This window comes from Canis lupus, chromosome 8 (genome assembly GCF_011100685.1).
Source record: "Canis lupus familiaris isolate Mischka breed German Shepherd chromosome 8, alternate assembly UU_Cfam_GSD_1.0, whole genome shotgun sequence".
Classification (NCBI taxonomy): domain Eukaryota; kingdom Metazoa; phylum Chordata; class Mammalia; order Carnivora; family Canidae; genus Canis; species Canis lupus.
In genome coordinates this window covers 50,359,781-50,383,463 of record NC_049229.1, presented here as the reverse complement: position 1 = coordinate 50,383,463, position 23,683 = coordinate 50,359,781, and the positions used below count along the sequence as shown (strand labels likewise).

General features: G+C 52.3%; 1 protein-coding gene across 9 annotated transcripts in view; it reads right to left on the bottom strand.

Moving 5' to 3' along the window:
• The window catches only part of TMEM63C (transmembrane protein 63C), a 76,332-nt gene that overhangs the window by 10,552 nt on the left and 42,097 nt on the right, over positions 1–23,683 (bottom strand). For all 9 annotated transcript variants that reach the window (XR_005363596.1, XM_038545400.1, XM_038545394.1 and 6 more), the window contains 13 exons: positions 20,228–20,265; positions 14,445–14,587; positions 13,029–13,077; positions 11,157–11,265; positions 9,022–9,095; positions 8,319–8,399; positions 8,082–8,205; positions 7,198–7,331; positions 5,671–5,793; positions 5,160–5,313; positions 3,820–3,926; positions 2,685–2,771; positions 2,058–2,123 (listed from right to left, as the gene is read on the bottom strand). Coding sequence is in view for 8 of the 9 variants with exons in the window: in XM_038545400.1 (XP_038401328.1) it covers positions 2,058–2,123; positions 2,685–2,771; positions 3,820–3,926; positions 5,160–5,313; positions 5,671–5,793; positions 7,198–7,331; positions 8,082–8,205; positions 8,319–8,399; positions 9,022–9,095; positions 11,157–11,265; positions 13,029–13,077; positions 14,445–14,587; positions 20,228–20,265 (1,289 nt within the window). In the remaining variant the exon portion in view is untranslated. The remainder of the gene's footprint in view (positions 1–2,057; positions 2,124–2,684; positions 2,772–3,819; positions 3,927–5,159; positions 5,314–5,670; positions 5,794–7,197; positions 7,332–8,081; positions 8,206–8,318; positions 8,400–9,021; positions 9,096–11,156; positions 11,266–13,028; positions 13,078–14,444; positions 14,588–20,227; positions 20,266–23,683) is intronic.

Below are 23,683 nucleotides of genomic sequence, written 5' to 3'. Positions count from 1 at the left end.
GCCTTTGGCTCAGGGCACGATCCCGGGGTCCTGGGATCGAGTCCTGCATCAGGCTCTCCACAGGAAGCCTGCTTTTCCCTCTGCCTGTGTCTCTGCCTCTCTCTGTGTGTTTCTCATGAATAAATAAAATCTTAAAAAAAATAATAAAGCAGAGGTGCTTGACCAGGACCCCTAGATCCCAGAGAGTCCATGGTGGGGGGGGGGTTGTGGGCATCTATGACATAGAATGGGGAAAAGAATTACATCTTGACATTCAGAAGCCTCTAATTGCAATGTACCACTTCTTTCCAATAAGAACGTGGGCAACAAATCACAGCGATGTCAGCTACGGCTGTGACCCTGTCACCGTTGCAATCAGCCCACTGCAGTTGGTGGTGATATCTGACAATACCTTTGCACTCACCATCACTTCAAAGTGATGGTAGTTATTAAACACATGGCTAAATTAGACACACTAACTTTACATGACTGAAATGTTCTGTCTGCAAGGGGTGTTCTTGACATAGCTGGCCAGCTTCAGCTAGGAGCCACTGGGCCATCTGAATGAATGGCCACACTGCCTGTTCTCACGGTGGTGCCCCAGCATCTCTGTTGCTGTCCAGTGTCCCCATCTACACAATTCTGCCAGTTTCTTTGAGAGGAGAAATCTGCGAGCTTCCTGGATAGATTTCAGAACTCCTTCAAAAACTAGTCTTTCTTGATGGCACCAAAGTTGAGTCATGGGCTTACAACTCTTTTCTCTCTCATACAACTGTATCGAAGATACTGACCTAACCAAAGATGCACTCATTCATCCTAGAAAAAAAAAAGTCCAACTTATCACAAGTATAGTTTTAACTGCAGAAACTTTAGAGAACTCTGGTCCTTGCCCTATAAAACAAGCTGTGAGGGCACCTGGGTGGCTCAGTGGTTGAGCATCTGCCTTGGGCCCAGGGCATGATCCCGGGGTCCTGGGATGGAGTCCCACATTGGGCTACCCACGGGGAGCCTGCTTCTCCCTCTGCTTATGTCTCTGCCTCTCTTCATTCTGTGCCTCTCATGAATAAATAAATAAAATCTTTAAAAATAAATAAAACAAGCTGTGAAAGCTTGTGTGTCATTTGTGACATCACAATAAAGATGCAAACATCTGTGAAAATTGGGATTTTCAACATTTGTAACCTAAGAACAAAACAAAAGAAATCAAAATTGGCTGGATGTCCAATGTGATCTATGTGTTGTTTTGTCAAAGATCCTGCCACCCCAGTCAACTGAATGCTCTTCTGCTAGCTAAGTAGCTTCAGCATTCACACTGACGCTTTTTAAAACTAAATGTAACTTTAGGGACACCTGGGTGGCTCAGGGGTTGAGCGTCTGCCTTTGGCTCAGGGTGTGATCCCGGAGTCCTGGGATGGAGACCCACATCAGGTTCCCTGCATGGAGCCTGCTTCTCCCTCTGTCTCTGCCTCTCTGTGTGTGTGTCTTTCATGAATAAGTAAATAAAATCTTTAAAAAAAGAATGCAACTTCAGCTTACTTGTATTCAAAATGCATTGTCCTCTTATTAAATGTGCTAATAAAGATTTTTATTACAAATTTACTTTTAGAAATATTTTGGTAACAATATTTCAATATAATTGGTGTTCTTTTCAACCCAGGTATTTTGTGCATTTAAAGACATCTATTCAGAGTGTATATGAAACTGGCAAAATCTGAATAAGCTGGGTGGATTGTATCAATGTCAATTTCCTGGTTGTGACAGGGTACTATAATTATGCCAGATGTTACCAGAGGTGGGAGGGAACTGGATGAAGGATACACAGGACAGTGTGGGAGCAGTTTCCTATAAATTTACAATTCGTTCCAAAACTTCATTCAGAGAAGGGATCCCTGGGCTTTACCAGATTGCCAAATGGGTCCATGGCATTAAGAGGTAGGTTGCTTAATGAGAGTCTTTGCATGCATTCATCTCTCTACCCGTGTGGGCAAATGAAGGAGACGTGTATCTACCTGGTATGGACCTATGGAAGCTCCAGGGTACCCTGGGAGCGTGCTTGGGGCATACACTCTTGTACTCACTGGAACCTGATGGATGCCTGCTCCAGATAGTAGATGTCAAAGAGCCACCGGAAAAAGACATCCAAACTAGAAGTAAGAATAAGGTAGGTCCTTTAGTTAATGAATCTAGGCTTGGGGTTCAGTCCCTCTTGGCCTGTCTTCCCTCCCTCTGTCCTCCCTTATTCAATCCCTAGAGACTCTTGCATTCTAATATCCCAGCTGCCAGTCCACACTGCCTCTCTGCCTTCTTAATGCTGGGCCACCCCCGCCCCTAACCCTCTGGTCTCTCATCTCAAGGCCGCCTCTTCTAGCAAACCTTCACCAGCCGTTTTCCCCACAGTGCTTTCTCCCTCTTCCGAATTTCTACTGTACATTGGCTGCATTTTTCCCACCTTAGGCTGTCGGTTAGCTGATGGGCATGGCTTGTTTCCCCAGCTGGATAATAAGCTCTTTGAAGGCAGAGTTCATGGCTGACGCCTTAGCGTCCACATGATACCTGGCTCATGCTAGGCTCATGACAGGCATTGGACTGTCATTTGTGGAATGGATTTGCAGCAACCACAGGTAGGCCTATAGTATCTGAAAGAGGAGGTTCCAACTCTAGGGTGAGCCTGTCTGAGAGAGGAGGGATACTGGGAGGTGAGGTACCTGGTCAGTCCCATAGAGGGCAGAATAATCACCATGAACACCAGAAAGATATAGCATTTGTTCACTATGATCAGATTCTGGCTTGATCTAGAAGGGAACAAAGAAACATGTGATAAGAACCAGAGACCTAACAACAGCATGGATGGAGAGACAGAGACAGCTCCCTGGCCTAGAGACAATCGGTTGGCTAGTGCATACCAAAGCCATCTACACAGAGCACAGGGAGCTCTGCTGCAGCTGGGGGCAGCAGGCAAGGGCAGTAGAGTCAACTAGTCTGGTCAGCCGCGGGCACGGGATGGGGAGGAAGGGCACACGTGCGCTGTGGGCTTGATATCTTTGTTAGAGGGACATTACCAACAAGACTCAGGATCCCTGCCGAGTTTCAGTAATCTACAAAAGCCATGTTCTTGGACAGAGAAAAGACCAGTAAGGGCTTCTGTTAGGATGGTAAGAACTTTAGGTGCAGGAAATCCCTTCTGAGATCCACACGGTCTTCAGGTAAAAGCAGGTCCACCTGCCCCAGGATATGGTAAATATTTTCTACCCAGATGGCTACCATCATAGAACTAGTAGGGCTAACCTGCTATTCGGGCTTAGTTATAGGTCCTATTGTTTAAAATGGGGGTGCTGCTCGGGCCACATGGGCCTACAGTCAGGTTGAGTTCACAGGTTCCTCTGTGACAGCCTTCCTGACGTTCTTTAGACAAGTCCTGCTCTCTCCTCACCCTAGGTCTCCTGCCTAAAGTTCCAGGCCACTCTCTGCCTACGGCTCCAAACCCTCAGTGCATGGCTGGAGGCTGAAGGAGCTGTCCAAGGAGGCCTTGCTTTGGGCCTGAACATGCCTGAGGTGGTGGCCCAATCTCAGCATCCCTGAGGCCAGGGGCCCAGAGACAACTCGGTCTCCTCTTTCAAAAAAACCTATCTTTATCTCCCTCTATCTCTATCTCTATCATCTCTATCTCATAGTGTCTTGGGATGGTTTTGGGTATCAAAGCCATCCCATGTCAGTTCAACTCCTTAGGCCAGATGGGAGGCCTGAGCCCCCAGGCTGGCGGGAGAGTGGGCTGGGGAAGGGGCTGGCACCGGGGCAGAGAACAGGAGAGGCAGAGAGCTAGGAGAGGAGCCCCCATCTCACCTGGTCCAGTGGGCCTCTAGGAAGGCGGAGAGGTAGACGATCAGAGGCAGTATCACTGTAAATGCCCAGAGCATCAGGGAGGGGAAGAATTGGGTTATGACCGGGCTCTGTAGGGGTAGAGCGGAGACGTGCAGAGACGTCAGTACAAGCAGTGCCCCTTCCCCTTCCGGGCCACCCTTGCTTCTCCCCCACCTCTGGCCTCTTCTCCCCCAGCTTTAGTCCCAGAGCAGGATTGGTTTCCCCAAGGCTGCTCAGCGGTCCTGGTCTTCATTGTCAGCCTTGCTGGCCAGGGGTCTGGGCTGAGGCTGACACCCCAAGGTCAAGGAGTGCCCTCAAGGGGCACGGGTCTTCTATGCTGAGGTCCCTGGAGGGGCAGCCTGGGCTCCTGGTGGTGACTTCACCCCAGGGCCAGAGCCAGCAGCTGTCACTGACCTCATGGTTCAGAGAAGGCAGGTGGGACATTACCTTTAATGTGATGTCATGTGACAGGTGGGAGAGAAGGGGGAAGGTGTGAGGGAAGAATCCCTAGGGGCAGCTGTGCTGAGGCGTCCCTCCTGTGAAGCTGACAAGCAGCCCAAGCAGTATGGCTTGACTGCATGCGTGCGTGCATGCGTGCGTGCGGGCGTGTGTCACTGGAATAAGGATGAGGATAATGCGGAAGTGGAGGCCTTCTAGGCCTGTTATAACAGCCTGGAGGCTATAGGATTTGGAAATGGGCCGGCCCAGTTCCTCTGAAGTCTCTGTCAGGGCAAAGTCCCTGCATGACACCTTCAGGGACCAGCGCTCCCAGCCCGGAGCGGGTGTGTGTGTGCAAGTGAGGGAGGTGAAGGTCCCACTTCACCTGGGAACTGACCTCACTCTTCCCCCTGGGAACTGACCTCACTCTTCCCCACCCTCACCCCTATGTGCCAAATGGGGAGGGGGGCCCAGCTCTAGAGAAAGTGGGGAGAACAGAGCTGTCACACTTGCCACACCCTCTGCTGCACCTTTTGTACCCCTCGCTGGCCCAGGGTGACCCAATCTAAAGGAGCCCTCCAAGCCCCCTCATGACTGGACCACCCATCCCCTCCACAGCTCACTCCAGAACCTGCCTGCAGCACCCCCACAGCCCCCCTCCTTCCTTTCCCGCTCCAGTCCCTCAGACAGGCAGTGACCTGCACAGTCAATCCCTTTAGGACACAGGACACTCTACGATACCATTTACACTGCTGCCACCTCCACAATGTTGGCGGTGCCTGGACTCCAGAGCCGTGTTCCAGGGGGCCCCCCCACCCTATTCTCGCCTGAGTTCTTCCTTCATCTCCCTGGGGCCCCACGCCTGGCCTGAGCAGAGGCAGGACCTGCAGCTTCTCGATGGGGCGAGTGACGTTGTACATGTCGATGGTGTTGATGATGATGGCGGGCGTGGTGAGGAAGAAGAAGAGGAAGAAGAGGAAGGTGTTGATTGCGATAAAGCGCGCCCACCAATGGAAGCGGCGGACGGACAGGTGTTTCCTGGGGAGGGATGGAGGAGGGAGACGCATTTAGGATCTCAGGTCCAGCCCTTAGACGGGGCCCACGTGTGGCTTCCAGCATGCCGGCTAGAGACCTGGCTGGCCCTGGTCTAACTCAGCCCCCTCCCGCACCCCGCCAGGCCCAGACCTGAATGCACCGGGCCCCGGATCTGCCCCTCAGTCACACTCTTTGTCAAGGCCCTCGTGGTGGGGTGGGGTTAGGGGTGGGCAGAGGCTGTGGTGCCCAAGCCCAGTGGGGAACAAAGTAGGGGAACTGGCTCAGATTCCTTTCCCACCCTGTTCTCTTCCTTGGTCTGGGAGGGGCTGAATGGAGAAGGGAGGGGCAGAGGGGGCTTACCAAATAATGTCTTTAGGGTGTGGGGCCAGGGCAACCCTCCAGTAGTAGGATTTGACGATGGTGGTCACCGAAGACTGCTGGGGGGGCACGCCACACTGGATGTACTTGTAATCTTCCCGGATGCTGCGGAGATGGGGGTAGGAGGCAGAGGTTGTGTGAGGGTCACAGTCTCAGGAGGGGTCCCATGCCAGGGTCCTACAGATGGCCCCACTTCCTGGGGATTTGTGAAGCCTCCCAGGATCTTAGAGGTGGGCAGCTCCTAAAGCCTAGTCCCTGGAGGAAAGAGGCACCAGTGGGAGGGCCTGCCTGGGAAGAGAGGGGACCACATGGGTCTCAGCTGAAGTCTTTTCCCCTTGATGGCAGTGACAGCAAAAACATATGCTCTTTCCTTGAGGGTGACAAGCGAGGTACTAATTTCAGCCTCATCTTAGTATTAATAGCTACCAACTGAGTCCTTTTTGTGTGCCGGACACTGTGCTAATTGACGATGAATATAATCCCAATTGCACAGATTACTAAATTGAGGTCCCTGAAGACACAACCAAAGAGGGACAGGTGCTGGCACTGGAGTCCTTGGTCTTCTAATTCATGTTTCTGCTGTAATTAAGCCTCAGATTCGCTCCACTGAATGACGGTATCTCAGAAGAGAAACAGTTTTGTCTTATATTGGTATATTGTTTTATATAACATATATACCAAATAGAACATATATCGCTTCTTAACCCTCTGGGAAGTAGGTAGACAGGGAAGATATAAGTGGACCAAAATTGAGAGTTACAAAATTTGAGAGTATAAGTGACTTGCAAAATTACACACAATTGTATTTGACCAAATTCTAGGTGGTTCCACTGTTCCCTTATAGAGTATGGGTGGGTGAGGACAAAGTGTTGTGTATGATCAGCTCCCTCAAGAGAGAGGAGGGCCCCACAATACTCCAGGGACTTATGCTAGGGTTCCCATCTATTTGATCCTGTCCTAAGGATCCTTCCAAAACTTTCCAGAGTGCTACTCCACTCCTTATCAAGGTAGAGCTGCCAGAGGCTGGGGCAGAGGAGGGAGGAGGCTGTAAGGCTACGAATTAGGGGAGGCCTTGCAGCAGAGAGCAAGTAGAGCTTCTCTACCCTGACTCTGTCACTCACGATGAGGAAAGGGGTGATGTCTAATGGGGGGAAATGGATTCATTCTTGTCAAGGCCTAGAAGAGAAACCAAGATGTCTATCCTGACCACCTCTGTGCTACAGCAAGGACATGAGAATGGGGAGCCCAGAGCCTGGGTATCTCTGGAGACAAGCAGAGTCTGGCAGCTGTGGGGAAATGGATGCAGACATGCTCGGGAAAGCAAGACAGCGGCCGCCTCTGAGGCGCATGGAGGGGTTGAGGGGTGGTCAGAAGATGGAGAACTGGAGGGAGGTTCTCTCTCCTTCTCCCCTTGACTGGAATGGAGGTGAAAGAGGATGGTTTCAGAGAAGCAGAAGCCCATTCACAGGGCCGGGCTGGGCACAGCAAGCCGCTGGCCCTGGCACTCACTGCTTCGTCATCCTGGCGTCCTGGAAGGTGACAAAGATCAGGTCCAGACGCTTCAGCCGAACGCGGTTGAGCTCAGCGTTGAACTCGTCAGTCAGCTGCTCCTCCAGCTCACTATAATATTGCTCTGCATCTACCTGGGGCGAGATTTGGCCCTCAGCGCTGGAGAAGCCACAGCTCTAGGAAGGCCTTGCCTGGACATAGGCCTCCCCTCCACTCAGGTGGTAGGCCTGAGGCTTTGGTTCCATCCCCAACTCCCTTCAAAGCCTGGCAAAGAGCTCAGGATCCCAGTGGGCTCCAAGATCCCAACTCGAGAACAGGAAAAGGTCGTAACTCTGACATTGGATCCCTGCTCTTAGATCCGGGGAAGGTGAGGCACACCTGGGGATTAGGGGTTGCTTTTTGGACTTGGGCTGGACTCCGGAGGAGGGATAGAATGTGTCTGCAGCATTTTCAGGAAATGGGGATGATTCATTTTCTAGACTGGCTAGAGTTCAGTCCTGCCCTGTGGCCTCCTCCAAGCCATGGTGGTTGGGTGCTAAGACGGAGCCGAGCACCTTCAAATGTTCCTGTCCTAGCCCTTTGAAAGCCTGAGGCACGGCAGCCTACAGCAGTCTATTGTGTTCTCTCTGGTCCTCCCATCCAAGACTGGAAGTGAGCAAGAGCAAGCCCTCTTGGATCACTCCAGATGGGTATCCAAGAAAGGCCTCAGCTCCTCGGTATTATCAACAGAGAGGCAGGGTATGGTGGAAAGGGAGGGAGGAGCTAGGTGCCACAGCACCTGAGCAGATCTGAATAGGGCTGGAGGTACACAGCCCTGGACAGAGTTGGAGACCCAGGGCCCCAGCCCCTCCTCTGCTGCATCCCTTGATGCCGGGGCCAGGTACCTCTTTGAAGCAGGTCCAGCACTTGCAGAAGCACAGGCGGGAGCAGGGGTGGGTCTTGATCATCACCTTCCCACTCTTCTTGGCCTTGGCAGTGTAGTAGAGCCGGCCCCGCATCGCGTGGCGCCTGTCAGCCAGCGGGCAATGGAAACAAGGATCTTGCGGTTGGGGGCCTGCAGAGCCGCCACATCCTCCCCTTGCACTCCCATCCCAGATCCAGACAGGCCCCGCTGCACTCACCTCTGATCATCCAACTCGATCAGGTTCCTGACGTCATAGCAGAAGTGGACTCTGGTCACTACGCACCCCGGATAGGCCTCACTGTAGCCACAGACATGGATGCTGAGCCAGCCTGTGGTGCTGGGGATGGGCCATCCTACCCCCACGCCCACCCGGAACTACAGCCCACAGGGCTGAGTGGCTCAGCTGCCCGTGGTCCCTTTTTTTGGAGGGGGAGGACTCCATTCTTTGTTCCTAAAGTCAAATTTCAGAGTTGATCCTTGGTAATCTGAGATTTGCCACCTCCTTCCCAGATGATCCAGAGTAGAGCCAGGGAGCAGACCTGGAAATTGCTGCTCACCAGAGAGAATTGGCTCTTGGGGCTAGGAATTTGGGCCACAAAAGATGCCCCAACATGACCTGCTCTAGATAACTGCAGTCAGGAGCTCACTGGGCTCTGTGGTTAGAGGAATGAGGGAAAGGAAGAAAATTATACCCCACCACACTCACACCACGCAGGAAAGCCCTTGGCTTCAGAGACCCTACACTGGCCCCAGGGCCTCTTGCATTCTGGAAGGCTAATCCTGAGCCAGGTCCAGGATGGGCTACCACTTGGAGTGTCTCTCGCTCTGGCATCCTACGGCACCTTACTACCAGCATGAAGATCCAGGCAGGGTTACTGGGGGGAAGGTAACCAATGCTTCCGCCCCCTCGATCCACTTACTGAAAATGTTTAATGATGATTTCAGGGTCTTGGATGTCCTTTGGGACATAGGTGATCATTAGGGTCCTTGTGACCTAGGTGGGGAGGGCAAATGGAGAAAGAAGACTGTGTTTACACAGGACTCCTAACGTCTGGGTCTTTGGTGGCTCAGAACTGTCTGGAGTAGGTCTGCTACTCAGCCAGGCTGCCTGGGCCTGTGTCCCTGAATTCAGCAGGCTGTGTGCCGTGGGCTGTGGGCAGCTGTGGGCAGCTGCGGGCAGCTGAGGGCAGGCATGCTTCATCTCTGTTATTCTCTGGTGTCCTGGTGCAGGCCTCCTGCCACAGACAGCTGAGGTCAAGGGAGCGAGAGCCAGAGGCTGCAGATCAGGCCGGGGAGGAAGACCAGAGCTCCGGGAGGAGCAAGGGCTACTCGTGTACTCGTGCTCTTGTGCTAACCAGAGGGCCCTGCCGTTGCTCAGCCCTGCTGCCTCTCCACTGTGCCACGTGAGGTTCACATAGCAGGGCTGTCCCTGACATTAGACTGGGCAGGGGGGTTAGGAGGAGAGTAGACTCTGGGGAGTGGATGGGGAAGCCCCTCAAACTTTACATTTTATTCTGTGAGTGGGAAATGTCTTCCCAGGCCATCCCCTCAGGTCTGGTAAACTGAGCTTCAAGAGATGGGAGTCTCAGCAGAAGCTTCTGGTAACAAGAAGGAAACCTGAAGTAGCTGAGTCCAGACTGGTCAAGGGTGCCCAAGCCTCCATGCTTGCAGGCCAAAGCATTCGGGGTAGCCTCTCAGAGGTATGAGGATTTGCATTCTGGGATGGGTTAGAGTGTATTGGTCCTTTAGGATGGATGCCATCAAGGGAGGGAGAGAATCCTATTACACTGAAGCTCTGAATGGCTGAGGACAGAGCCCAGGGTGTTAGTCTGCACCGTTCCCCTTTGTCACCAGAGCCAGGACAGCCCAAATACCCTTCCCTTGCTGGTGCTGGTACTAGTGCTGATGCTGGTGCTGGAGCTGGGTCTGGGTCTGGAGTTGTAACTGGTACTGGAGCTGGGGCTGGGCCTGGGGTTGGAGCTGGTACTGGAGCTGGTGCTGGTGCTAGAGCTGGGACTGGGACTGGGCCTGGGGTTGGAGCTGGGGCTGGGCCTGGGACTGGGCCTGGGACTGGGGTTGGAGCTGGATCTGGGGCTGAGGCTGGGGCAGGGGCTGAGGCTGGGGCTGGGGCTGGAGTTGGAGTTGGAGCTGGGCCATATGGGTGTGGGTGTGGGCTTGGGCAGGCAGCACTGCTGGGCCCACCTGCAGCCCCTCAGCTTCACCTCTACACCCTAAGGGCAGCTGTGCACTTTAAACACCGGGGCTGCCAATGTCAGGGAGCAGGTGTGTGAAGAGGTAAGGCCCCAGATGCGCCTCAACCAGTGATGGACAGGTTGTTGGTAGAAAAGTGCCCGACTGCTCCCCTAGGCTGGGAAAACTCTAGGGTGCATGTCCTATCGGACTCCCAGGGCAGTGTGAGCCTCTCCTTGACGGCTCCCTCTTACCTGAACCTTATTTTCCATCTCACTTCCCCACCCTCTAGAGTTTTTCCTAGGAGCCACTTTTAGAATAAGTGAACGCTGTGGCAAACCCTTATCTTAGGGCCTGCTTGGGAGCTGGGGTGGGGGTGACCCAAACCAGGACAGTGGGGACACGGAGGCCAGTCCCTGGGGGGCGGGGTCTCTGACCTCAGAACTATGGAAGGGCAAGGAACTTGGGAACTCCCCAGCAGGGGGCGCTGAGCACTCAGGATGGAAGCCCCTTGCTGGTCCAGGGGTTTGTTAACCCTTTAGTGGTGGGAGGTGGGGGTCCAGAGGTCTTCAGAGGGGGGTGGGGGCAGCAGGGCACAGGCATAGGATGCACCTGGGAGCAGCTGTTTACCAACCAGTGTAGAAGTGTTTCCATGGTTTACCGACCAGGAGAGCTGTGCTAGGTGCCAGGTACTGATCCACTGGGCTAAGGGGAAGAGGCTTGCCCTGCTCAGGTGAGACTGCCCCCCACAGGTGTGCAGAATGTGCCCAACTGGGATGCCTCTGAGGGCGGGGAGTGGGGAGGTCCAACGGGGGAGCTTCTGGCTGGGAGAGAACAGTTCTGGGAGTTCTTTCCACTTACTCACCCTGTAGCTCCTCTTGGGCACAAACCCTAAACAGTGATGAGCCATGAAGACGAGGTTAAGGAGGAAGTAGAGGAAGGAGAAGCAGCTGTGCAGCCACAGAACCTTACTCCTGCCAGAAACAAGACACAGGAGGGATGAGAACACCCTCTCCCACCCCATACGGTGCCCCCTGGGCCACCCTCTGGTGCTTCCAGACACTCGGGCACCTTGGAATGGGATGGCCATGGTCAGAAGGGGGTGTCCCACGCCAGGTACTGAAGACTAACATTTATTGGGTACTTCCTATATGCCAGACCCAGGGTGGGTGGGACTCAATGCTTTCTGTACATTCTCTCACTAGACTCTCATGCCGTATGAAGGGGGCACTGTGACTATCTTCATTTTATCTATAGGGAACTGAGGGTCAAGGTGGCGGGGGACCTGCCCGAGGTCACCCTAGCTGTGGCAGCACTGGGCGGCGGAAGCACTGGGGCTCCTCGCGCTGTATTGTGCTGCTGGCGGCTCCCGCTCAGGCTCCCACGGCTGCCCAGTGGAGGGCCGTGTGACCTCTCTGGTGGGGAATGGGGGGGGTCATACTCAGGCCCAGAGGGAGGAGGGCCCGGCAGATTCGCTCTGCTTCTCCTGGAGTAGCAAGAGTGGTGGCATTAGGGCTTTGGGCTCATATGATGCTGTCCCAAGGCATCTGGCCAAGAGGACTGTTCAGAAATAGGGCCCTCCATATTTGGTGCAGTTTGAGAAGAGCAGAGCTGCCTTGCTTCAAAATATCTCCTCACCACTGGTCCCACGGGCATTTCACCTAGCATTCCCTGTCCCTGTCCAGCTGGATGTCTCACTTCTCCGTTTCTTCAGAGGGGCAGGGTTATGTGGTCTCTCAGGGACACGCCAGCTCTCTGCCAATATGGATTGATGGATGTTGAAGGGTTTTCCCTGCCCTATTAAAATTAACATCTTGCTGGGAAGCTGTAGGTACCTTGCACCAGCGGCTGGCCTGGGAGAAGCTGGTGAGCTCTGCTCTGGTACTGGCAGCACCAGGGGAGGAGGTGGCTGGAGGGGGAGGCAGGAGGATGCCACAGCCCCATTCTGCTGATTTTGGAGCTCGACAGATTGCAGGGTTTGGGGGGCAGAGGGGCAGGGGTGGGGCAGGGGAAGTGGGGCAGGAATGTGTGAAAGCCCACTCACACCTGCTGGACCTGCTGCATCAGCTTTGTCAGGAAGTCGGCCACACGTGGCCGAGACACCCAGGGGGCCTGTTTTCTCAGCAGGGACCGGCAGGGCCATACCTGGCTCAGTACACATTGATTTAACCACCAACTGGGTGGGATGCTGTTCAAATCCATGAATCATGTCCAACAGCTGTTCTTCCTCAACAGACCAGAAATGAAGCTTGGGGTGGGCATGCACTGCCCCAGATTCAGGGCCAGCTAATGGCAGAGGTGGGGCATGAAGCCAGGTCATGTGGTTCCTCGGTCCCTTCCACCCCCACTATGGGAATTGGGTCTACGCTTTATTCACTATATGACGGTTGATTTGCACTATTTTGTGAGCAGGAAATAATAGCTTAAGCCTCTACTTCCTACAGAGTCCTTGCCACTTGGGTGCTGGACATATTAAACAAACAGGAACCATCTTTCCAAGTTTTTAGGAGTGGCCAGTTTGTTACCTCTTACAGATCCAGGGACACTGAGGCAACAAGAGTCCCGTCCCGCCAAGAGAATGCAACTTCTGGCCTCCCACTCAGTACACAGGTCCCAAGGAAACCAGGCCTTTCTTATCAGCAAAGCAGTGCCCACATTTCCAACCCACACATTGGACCTTCTCTCCCCACTGATGCCCCAGCCTGTAGAACGGGAGGTAAGAGGCGCAGGTACCTACTCTATGGAGACATTGACAATGGTGGTCCGACCAAAGTGGCTACTCCAATCTGGAAGAGAAGAAAGTGGCTGACCTCAAGGCCAGTTTCTTGGCTGAGCAGGGTGGTCGCTCAAATTCAAGGTTGCCGAATGAACGCCTGGGGTCTGGAGACGCTTGCCCACGTCCTGCCCTTCCTTCTCGTTCCCCAGAACTTGCCCCCAACTCCCAACAAAACCAGCAGAGGCCTCTTCTTCTCCCTGGGACTGCTGGTTCAGGCTCTATGGCTGTGCTGTGAGACGAAGTCTTGGTGTGGCATCCCCAGTGTCCAACTGGAGCATGTCAGGCACCAGAAAATGCTCATTGAAGGAGCCTGGGGCCCCGCCTCAGTGGAGGGATGAAACCAGCAAGGCTGTTAACCCTGGCAACCATCACAATAAGAATGTCCCATTGCCTCCTTCAGACAGACTACATCCTTCTGGCAAAGTGTGTTAGTTTGTCAGTTTAGACATCTCTGGATGTTATGAAATGTGCCCAGAAATCCTGCATTAGTATAACATACATATTATAAAATATAGCCAACACACTAGCTCTTAGGAAGAGAATCTGGAAAGACAGAGGTTGCTTACTCTGGTGGCCATATTTGGTGGCACAGATGTTGGATGCCACCTTGAATTAGCTGAAGCTTACCTGTGGCTGAGGAGAGACAGACATGTGAGGAACCAGGGTACCACTGGCTGCCACCTGGGCATTTGGGGTGCTAAACTATACCACCCAGTTACACAGCCTCCAGCTCTGCCCATCCTCATAGTTCTACATGAAATCCTGGCTGTTATTCGCTGAGTGCTCACTATGTGCTAGGCACTGGCCATACATTCTCTCCCAACCCCCATAGCTGAGGACCCAACGCCCAGGGAGATTGATCTGCTGAATATAAACTGAAATAACTTGCTAGATTGGGCGAAGGTATTTTCTGGGAAGCAGATATGGGTCAAAGTCAGGGAATCAAATTTTTCTGTCTTTGAAGCCCAAACCAACAATGTCAGCCTGTCAAAAGGACTTGTCCCTTTTATGACAAGTGTAGCAAGACTTCCCAAGAGACCAACTTTGCACTTCCAGTGCTGTGTCTGCCCCAGTGGAGGTGGGGAAAGATCAAGTGCAGGGATCTTTGCAGTAGATCACATGCCATAAAAAGGCCTAGCAAGCACCTGGCCAATTTCATACTGAATTACTACCACGTGCCTGCCATGTGCCAGGTCCTGGGCCAAACTTGTTCTCCACTTGGGGGAACTAAAGTTTGGGTTGCCTCAGGTCCCACAACGAATTTTGAGAAGTGGAATTAAATTTTGGGTTTCTAGACTACCAAGACCCAAGCTCTGTCCTGCCTACTGGGCTGCCCTTGTAGTGGCCCAGGCCCTGGGTGCACTGAGCTCCACCTACCCAGAACGGTTCCGGTGTAGTTGATGGGCAAGATGATACCCAAGGAGGGGATGCAGAGTATCAGCACAAAGATGATGAGGTGATACTGGAACATGATGTAGGTGCGGGCATCGTCTCCACACTTGCTGATCAGATCCTCATTCCTGGAAGAGACACATAGACAAGGATCATCCTCAGGGGGCCGATATGGACACAGACTAAGCTAGGCGGGGAGGGGGAGGTGGGGGGGGAGGGAAGAGGGAGATTAGGAAGAGAAGATTATCACCCTATGCCCAAGTTTTTATTTTTATTTTTAGAAATATCACCCTTTATCTCAAAGCCTCTATCATGTCTGAAATGTATTTCACTGAATTTCACAGGCATGTCCAAGGCAGAAGCTATTACAGACACACACTTGGGAATCCAGAAGCACTTTTTTTTTTCAGAAGCACTTTTGAAATCAACCATCCATTCCATCTTTTATTGCTTCCTCATGCATGTTGAGTGCTTGCTATGGGGCGCGCACCAGACAAACCACTAGGGATAGCAGGATGCACCCTATTTCTTTTCTCTTTTAACTTGTAAATTAAAAGGGAATCTTTAAAGTCATAGGGAGACATCACTCCACATTGCCAGATTGGCCAAAATTAGAAAGTCAGACAATACCAAGTGTTGGTGAGGGTGGGGGTGGGGGGCACGGGGAGCTCTCCCACACCCACGGGCATGTAGTCTGGCACCGCCACTTTGGCAAACAGTGGGTATTATCTAAGGAAATTGAATATATGCACTCCCTATGACTTAGCAACTCCCACCTAGTTTTATTTCCAGTAGAAACACATATACATGTGTATCAAGAGACATGTATAAGAACCTCAGATGCCCAGCCCCAAACAACCTAAATGTCTACTGAAGGCAAAAATGGACACAAGAATTGTGAGCCATAGGGGTGCTTGGCTGGCTCAGTCGGTGGAACGTGTGACTCTGGATCTCAGGGTTATGAGTTAAGCCCCACATTGGGTATGGAGCCTACTTAAAAAAAAAGAATTGTGAGATATATATGTATACATATGAGATATATGTATAATGATATATATAGATAGATGATATATCACATAATATGTAGAATGAAATACTATACAGAGATAAAAATGAATGACCATAATTGAACTTCATAAACACAATATTGAGTGAAACACCCAGGCACAAACAAATACATACTGAATGTTTTCAGACACGAAGTTCAAAAACAGGCAATACTGAACAACGGAGTTAGAAGTCAGGGTACGGGGCAGCCCTGGTGGCACAGCGGTTTAGCACCGCCTTCAGCCCAGGGCCTGGTCCTGGAGACCTGGGATCGAGTCCCCCGTCAGGCTCCCTGCATGGGGCCTGCTTCTCCCTCTGCCTATGTCTCTGCCTCTCTCTCTCTCTGTGTATCTCTCATAAATAAATAAATAAAATCTTTAAAAAAAAAAAAGTCAGGGTACGGGTTGCCTTTGGAGAGTGAGAAGTGAGTGGGAAGGGACAGGAAGGGGGGCATTGGGAGGAAGCAGGAGGAGGGCTCCTGGAGTATTGACAATGTTCTAATCCTTGACCTGCTTTGCTATAAACTGAGCTGGACATTGATTTTTTTGTGTACTCTTCCATATGTGTGTTGTACTTCAAAAAAAAATTTCAAAGTAGCACATGCTTACTATAGAATTTTTGGGAAATAAAAGGAGAAGAAAATCATCCACCTACAATCTCAATCAGCCTAAGATAATGACTGTGAAGCACTTTGGTTCATTGCCTTTAGGTTTTTGTTGTTGTGATGATTTAACTTCGTGACCATAGTATAAACAGCATCGGATGTATTGCTGTGTTGCTCAGCATTTAATCTAAAGCCTTTTCTGAACATTTCACATTTTGTCTTAAATGTCTGCACGGCTGAACAGTGATAACAGTGACAGTGGCACTGACGGAGCACGGGTTCACACTCAGCACCAGGGTGGCCCCGACCCCATCGGTGGGCGAACCAGAGTTTACTCACCCTCACTCCAATCAGGCTTGTAGATTGTGTGCAACTTCTAGCATCCAGTCCAGGATTCAGATTTATTTTTAAACAATACTATAAAGAGCATATCTTCAAGGCTTTTCAATATTCCCCATTTAGGGAATTATTTAGAGCTCTCGATTTTTTTTTTTTTTTTTTTTTAACTGCAAGCAGTTAAAATACTTCCTGGCCTGGACTTGAGAATTAAATCCCAAGAATGGAGTGGGTGGGAATTGGCGAGAAGGCTGGGTGCCAGAGAGCGGGAATGAAGGGAGGGTCCTGCTGCAGGCTGGGGTGCCAAGACCTGGTCACCTGATGGAGTGTGCCTCTGAGGCGGGGGGCACAGAGAGCCTCTGTCTGATCTCCAGTTGGGAGCAGAGCAGGGCTGGGGGGCCAAGGACACAAGGATTTCCTTCCTGCTCCCCACCCTGGGCTCACTGCTCCGTCTGTCTCCCCGTCTCTCTGGGGGGGAAGTCAGGCTATCCGCCTTACAGCAGCCTGCCTTACAGCTCCGGGGGAAGCTGTAGTTCTGAGTCTGTCTGGATTCCTCTACTTCATTCTTCCTCTTCTCAACCACGATGTTCCAGCCACCACCCTCTTCCTCACAATAAATCTCCCCTTGGCTCTGATCGCTTCCCTTCCCCTGCCTCTTTCTGGAGACCAACTGGATCCACTGTCCTCTCTTCACCTACTCACTCTTCTTCCCCTGGAACCACAACAGGTTCAAGTGCACATGGGCCACTCTGAAATACAAGAAATTCCTCAAGCCTCCATTCCCTGACTTGTTTCCCCTGAAGAGCCAGTCAACACCTTCACCCTCCCTCTTCCCACCTGCCTCTTCCTCTGCCTCTACTTTGTGGACAGCTTACCCTGGAATGGCCCCCCCAATGCAGACCCAAATCACTGCCGTCCACGCCCTCTTCTTACTCTCATTCCACTCAACCCAGAGCTGCGAGCTGCGGGCCACACCCTCCTGGGTCCTCGAAGCCCGTGGTGGCTTCGGTAAGTCCAGGCCCTAGAGATTGCACCCTCTTCCTCCTGCCCCATCTGTAGATCTTGCCCCCATCTCTTTTTCAATCTTGCTCCCACAACTTCAATTATGGCCTCACGCACCCACCTCTGGCTCTGACCTTCCTTGGAAGCTTTAACTAACCCTGTTTTTCAATAGCTTGCCGGCAACTCATGGTTTGCCCTGGCCTCTCTCATCCTTCTCCCGACTCCTCATATCTCACCAGCTCCCAGAGAGTGGCATGGCTATCTTCCCCAGAGACCAGACCCGGATCACTCCTTTTCTAAACCAGTTGAAAGCCAGATGGAGACCCATAGACTGCAGCCCCATGATCTCTCTCCATCTGTCCCCTCCCTTCGTCAGCACCACTTCTTACCCAGGCATGGGAGAAGCCTCCTCAGGTGCTCACTTTGCCTCTGGACTTTCTCAACTGCCAGTCCCCCCAGCCCATACTTCTGCCTACAAATAGGTTCTCATTCTGAGGATTCTGCTAAAAAAAAAAAAAAGAAAAAGAAAAGAAAGGAATTGGCTCTCTACTGCCTCTAGATCAAAGCCCAGGATTCTCAGCATGGCAGTCGAGATCCTCCGGGCTGATCCTTCCAGCCCAATCTTTTAGCCTCTCTCTTGCCATGTTTCCTTGTTTCTAGCCACACCAGACTAAACATTTCTGGATGCTCCCTGCCCATCTCTGCCCCAAACCTTCACTCACAGGGTCCTTTATTTGTGATGGATCCTCCAGGGGGCCTAGTAAGGAAATTCTTCCCATCTTTCAAGGCCTAGTACAAAACTTGCTTCTCCTGAACCCCCTATCCCTGGTTGGAATGAATTTCTTGCTTCCCAAATGCTCTTTGGACAGCAATTATAACCTCCCCATTATGAATTATATTAGTGATTCTTGTTAACATTTGCCTCTCCAACTAGGCTGCCTGGCCTTTGTGCACAGGGGACTCTGGCATCCTTGTCCCTGCTCAGCAAATGTGTCAGGCTATCTTCTAGACACTGCTCTCAAATGCTGCAGGATGCATGGTGCAATAGCCAGCCTTCCTCCCTTCTCGGATGATGTGTTCCCAATGGAGGAGCCTTAGGGTGGAATAGGATAGGGGAAGAGGATCCTCACCCAGACACACACACAACTGTGCATACCAACCTACCCCTGACCTGCAGATCCAGGTATGCACACCTGAACAGCTGCACACACAGATGTGCACCAACGTATTGATGTGCTTCTTAATATCTCATATTTGCACACACACCACAGAGACACCTACCACGCAAAGTGTTCTATTTTGTGAGCTTGTGCATGCCTTAAAAATTACCAAAGCCAGAGTGCCTGGGTGGCTCTGTTGCTTAAATGTCTGCCTTCAGCCAGGTCATGACCCCAGGGTCCTGCGATTGAGCCGTGTTGGGCTTCCTGCTCAGTAGGGAGCCTACTTCTCCCATTCCCTCTGCCCCCCGCCCCCCCCCCCCGGCTCCATCTCTCTCGCTCACTCATACTCTCTTTCAAATATAAAAATAAAATCTTTTTGAAAAAGTTACCATAGCAAAGCCAGAGAAGGTGCCAAGAAATAAACTATTTCCCCTCCACTCCCCTTTACATGTGGCTAGGATCTCTGAACCGCACACAAACTAACTGTATCACTTCCTAGGGGCTCTGATGAATGACAAGGAAGACTGGGGTGGAGGGAGGCAAGGCCATGGGGACTACTCCTCCATCAGTAGGGTTGGAGCTCCAACACCAGAGGCCAATGGTCCTGAGCCCAGCTTAGGATCCCCAGGGCTCAGGCCAGGTGCCTTGTGCCCCCTTCAGAAGGTCTGGAGAAAGAGAGGTGCCCTGAGGTGGCTCATGGGGGTACGGTGGGGTCTCAGGGGAAATGTATGAATGAGGCCCTTGACTAGTGGGCCTGGAGGCACACGAAGGAGGAAGTCCTTTGAGCCTTTGCCAGGAATGCAAATTAGCAGGCCCTGTCAGGCCCCTTGCTGCGGTGGCCTCTGAGTGGCAGCTGGGGGGCACCCCAAGGTAGGCACACCAGGCAAGAGAGGGCCCTGAAGGAGGGGTTTGAAAGATGGGCAGGGCAGAATGCATGGGGGATATTTAGGGAGTGCCCGGGAATGGACAGGGCTATGAGGTGGAGGCAGAGCTGTGTGCATGGGCATGAGTGTGTGCACATGTATACACGGACATCCACACAGTGGGGGCAAAGGGTTCTGGAAGGTGCTCAGCTGAAGCTGGGCAGAAGCAGGAGCATGGAGTCAGAATCCTGAAGCATGGGAGAATCAGGAGAAAACAGCTGACCTGGGGTTGGTCTCCTTCCCAAGTGGGGTCTGGCCCTAAAGAGACCCAGGAGGCCCGGCAGGCAAGGGGCTGGCCCTCGGTAATCAGAGCTGAGGCAAGAGGAAGTGCGCCCTTCTGCCCAGTGTTTTCTTTTCCATTTCAATATGAGGAAAGATGGTCACAAAAATAAAGCAAAGAGCAATGCAGGAAGAATTTCTTTTTCCTAGTGTGGAGGTCATAAAAGCATGTTTTTATGTGTGAGAAAGTGGTCCTCTTCTGAGGGCTGCAGGCCAGGTCCAGTTCTCATTTCCCGCCCCAGGAAGCCCAGAGAGCATCCTCTGTCTGGGCTGGGCTAAGATGGTCAGGGTGCAGGGGTGGGGATTGGGGTGCAAAACTCAGGTCCCAGGCCCAGACCTGCAGGGCAGCAGGTGCTACCCTCATCGTCCCCCCCGTAAGGCAGCTGCTGGACAAGCTCAGAAGGTTCGGGCACTTACTTCATGGTGACAGTGTTGAAGAACCAGGAATAGAAGCCCTGGGGAGAAAGGAGAGAACATGTGAGAAAATCCAGGCCCGGGGCCCCCCTCCTCGGCTGTGGGAACCCAGGCCTCCTTCCAGGCAAGAGATGGCAGCAGGAAAGAGCACAGGTCCTGGAAGCAAGTGGGCTCCATCTGGAATCAGCGGTGACCATCCAAGGAGAGTTCTCCCTGGAAGTGAGCTGTGAGTTGACATTCCTGCCACATGGCATTCTGTTACCATGAAATGGGGGCTTCATGGGCCTTGGGCCAGAGGGAGAGAAGGGACCCTTTGTGGGGTGGATGTCAGCTGCTTTCCATCTGTCGCTTCTTGCTTCCTTCCAGAAAATGCCCCCCACCTCGTGCATGCAGCCTGGTACGCTGACCATGAACTAGGGGTCTTGCCACCAGTGTCAGTTGATGGATGGGAGCATGACCCAAGTGGGGCCAATCAAAATTCTCATAAGGGAATTAGTTAGGGTGTTGTGGGAGGGGCTCGCTCTCTGCCTGAGCTCCTGCACCGTAATGAACACCATGTAGCCCACAGTGGCTTGGTGCCATCTTCAATGTCATGGGCAGGAGCATGTCTGAAAGAAAAAAAAAGCCCACTCAGAGGAGAGAGGTCGTTGGGAGAGGGGATCTTGGTGGCATTGCTGGACTTCCTGGATCTACCTGTATGCAAAAGTAGCCACTTTTCTCAAATTTCCCCCGATTTAAGCCACATACTGCTGTGGGTTTTTTTTTTTTTTTTTTTTTTCAACACTAGTTTGAGCTGGGTTTCTTCTCTTACACCTGAGAGTCTGCTTGGTTGTGCCCCTCTCTCAGGGTCTTGCTGTCTGGAGTCTCTGGGTGGTGGGGAAAGGCAGCCTCAGCCTTGCAGGTGAGGGGAGGCCTAGAGAGGAAGTCTGCTTGGGAAGAGCGTGCGTGAGGATGGGCAGGGGCCTGTGGCCCCAAAAGCCACCAGATCCAGTGGCTGGTTAAGTTGCCCTGGTGCAGGCTTCCTTCTGGGATCCTGTAGGATTCAGCAAAATCTTGGAAAAGGTTGCAACTCTTGATTGACCCACATCTGATCACAAGCCCATCAATAAAACAGGCAGGCCCACTTGGCTGACATTCCCTGGCCCCACACTGATTGGGGAAGGGGTATTTCCCAAAAGGAAGCCATGGGGGTCGGGCTAGCAAGAAACAGAAGAAAGTTCCTTGCTACCTTTGCTTTAAGGCCCGTTAAGTCCCCTTCCCTGTACTGGGGTTGACTGACAGCCGGATGTCTTCCTCAGGGGGTATCATTTCCCCAGTTATGTCCCTCAGAACTAAGGTAAGGACACTCTCTAAAAGCAGGGGGCTCCTGGCTCAGTGGGTTAAGCATCCGACTCTTGATTTCGGCTCGGGTCATGATCTTGGGGTGGTGAGATCAAGCCCCACATCAGGCTCTGCGCTCAGCATGGAGTCTGCTTGGGATTCTCTCCCTCTCTCCCTCTGCCTCTCCTCTTCTAAAAAAATTAATTAAAAAAAAAAATAAGGACTGACATTGAGGTATGAGTCAGAGCCATGCCGATGCCAGGGAAGGGGCAAACTGCTAAATTAAGAACTGGGCTGAAAAGTCTGACCACCTGCCCTGCACTGGAGGGTCTTTCTCCACCACCCACCTTTGGGCAAACAGGAGTGATTTATTTAGGGAGCAAGTAGGTTCGTTGACGGTCCCTAGTGGGCGTGCACAGTGGAGGATATACCTTCCTGGGAATCCCTTCCACCCCTTCTACAGCAGGTGCAAAGGTATATACCACACTTGGCACGTGCATATCATGGAATTCTCACAGGACAGAACTGGCTGTCCAAGGGTAGAGGTCATGCGTAGAAGTGTGGTCTACGTGCCTGTGAATATTGCACAGACACAGACGTGTGAGCAAGCCTGTGGAATCGTTGTCTCTTCTCTCACAAAGGGCACACATGCTCCCCTACATGTACATCACGGCTATGAAAGGCATAAACCATTCAGAAAACTGAGCAGCTGCACAGGGGGCCTAAGAACAGATGCTGCCTCTCCTCTTGCCCCACCCTGTAGGGAATGGCCACAAGCTCCCAGGAGCCAGCTCAGCTGACCAGAGTGACAGCGGTGAGTTCATTGCACCTCTCTTGGTGGCCCCGCCCTCCTCACTCCCACCACATGGGGTAACAACCCCTTCGCTTCCCCCAGGCCACTCTGGCCCGGCTGAGGCTCCAGTATCCTGGCTGTGGTCCTCCAGGGCCACCTCACCCTCCAGGGGCCACCCTGCCTGTCTCATTTCTACCTCTGCAGTTTGACTGCCATACTGTTGCCATCATGATTTCTCAGAGGTTTTTAAAATAAATTATCTTTTTTGCCATTGTCAAAAAAAAAAAATCCCAACCCAAGTGATATTTCTTTTTTTTTTTTACGACAGAGTTTTTTTTTTTTTTTTAAAGATTTTATTTATTCACAGACACAGAGAGAGAGAGGCAGAGACACAGGCAGAGGGAGAAGCAGGCTCCATGCAGGGAACCTGATGTGGGACTTGATCCCGGGTCTCCAGGATCACACCCCAGGCTGTAGGTGGCGCCAAACCACTGCGCCACTGGGGCTGCCCCCAAGTAATATTTCTAAAAATAAACCTGAGAACCACCTTGTAAGGTAGGTGTGACTGTCCTTATTCTATGGAGAGACTCTGAGAGACAAACTTGTCTGAGGCTTGCCCCACAGCTTGGGGCAGATGCTGGCAGGGAATGGGACCTGGTCTCTTGGAGGGATGATGATGGAAGGAATATGGTTCTACTCACTCACTGCCTCCAACAAATACATCTCACGTGCTCATTGCATGGAGAGCGGGACTGGGTGCGGGGACAGCGGTGGGCAAGCTCAGGTCAGCGGCTGCTGTCACCGGGGGATCAGCAGGCTAGACTGATCTGGTAGGAGAGGTGCTGTTACAGACTGGGTTAAGAGCTCTGACGGAGGGGCACCTGGGTGGTTCAGTGGTCGGGCGTCTGCCTTTGGCTCAGGTTGGGATCCTGGGATCAAGTCCTGCATCGGGCTCCCCACAGGGAGCCTGCTTCTCCCTCTGCCTGTATCTCTGCCTCTCTCATGAATAAATAAATAAAATCTTAAAAAAAAAAAAAAAAAAAAGCTCTGAAGAAAAAGAATGCATTCTCCACGGGTGGAGAACAAAAGATCTGGACCCACATGGGGAGGATGGGGCTCCTGGGGAAGCAATGCTGGGGCTGAAATCAGAACAAAGGGCCAGTGTGTCAGTCCTGAGAGGGACTACTGGGAAGGCGGATGGGGAAGAGCAGGTGAAAGGCCCTCTGGGGTGGGGGGAGGATGTGGCACCTCTGGGGATCTAAAAGGTGGCCAAAGTGGCCAGGGACGAGGGAGTTGGGAGGAGCAGGACAGACTGGACAGGTGGGCAGGAGACTAAAGCATGAGGC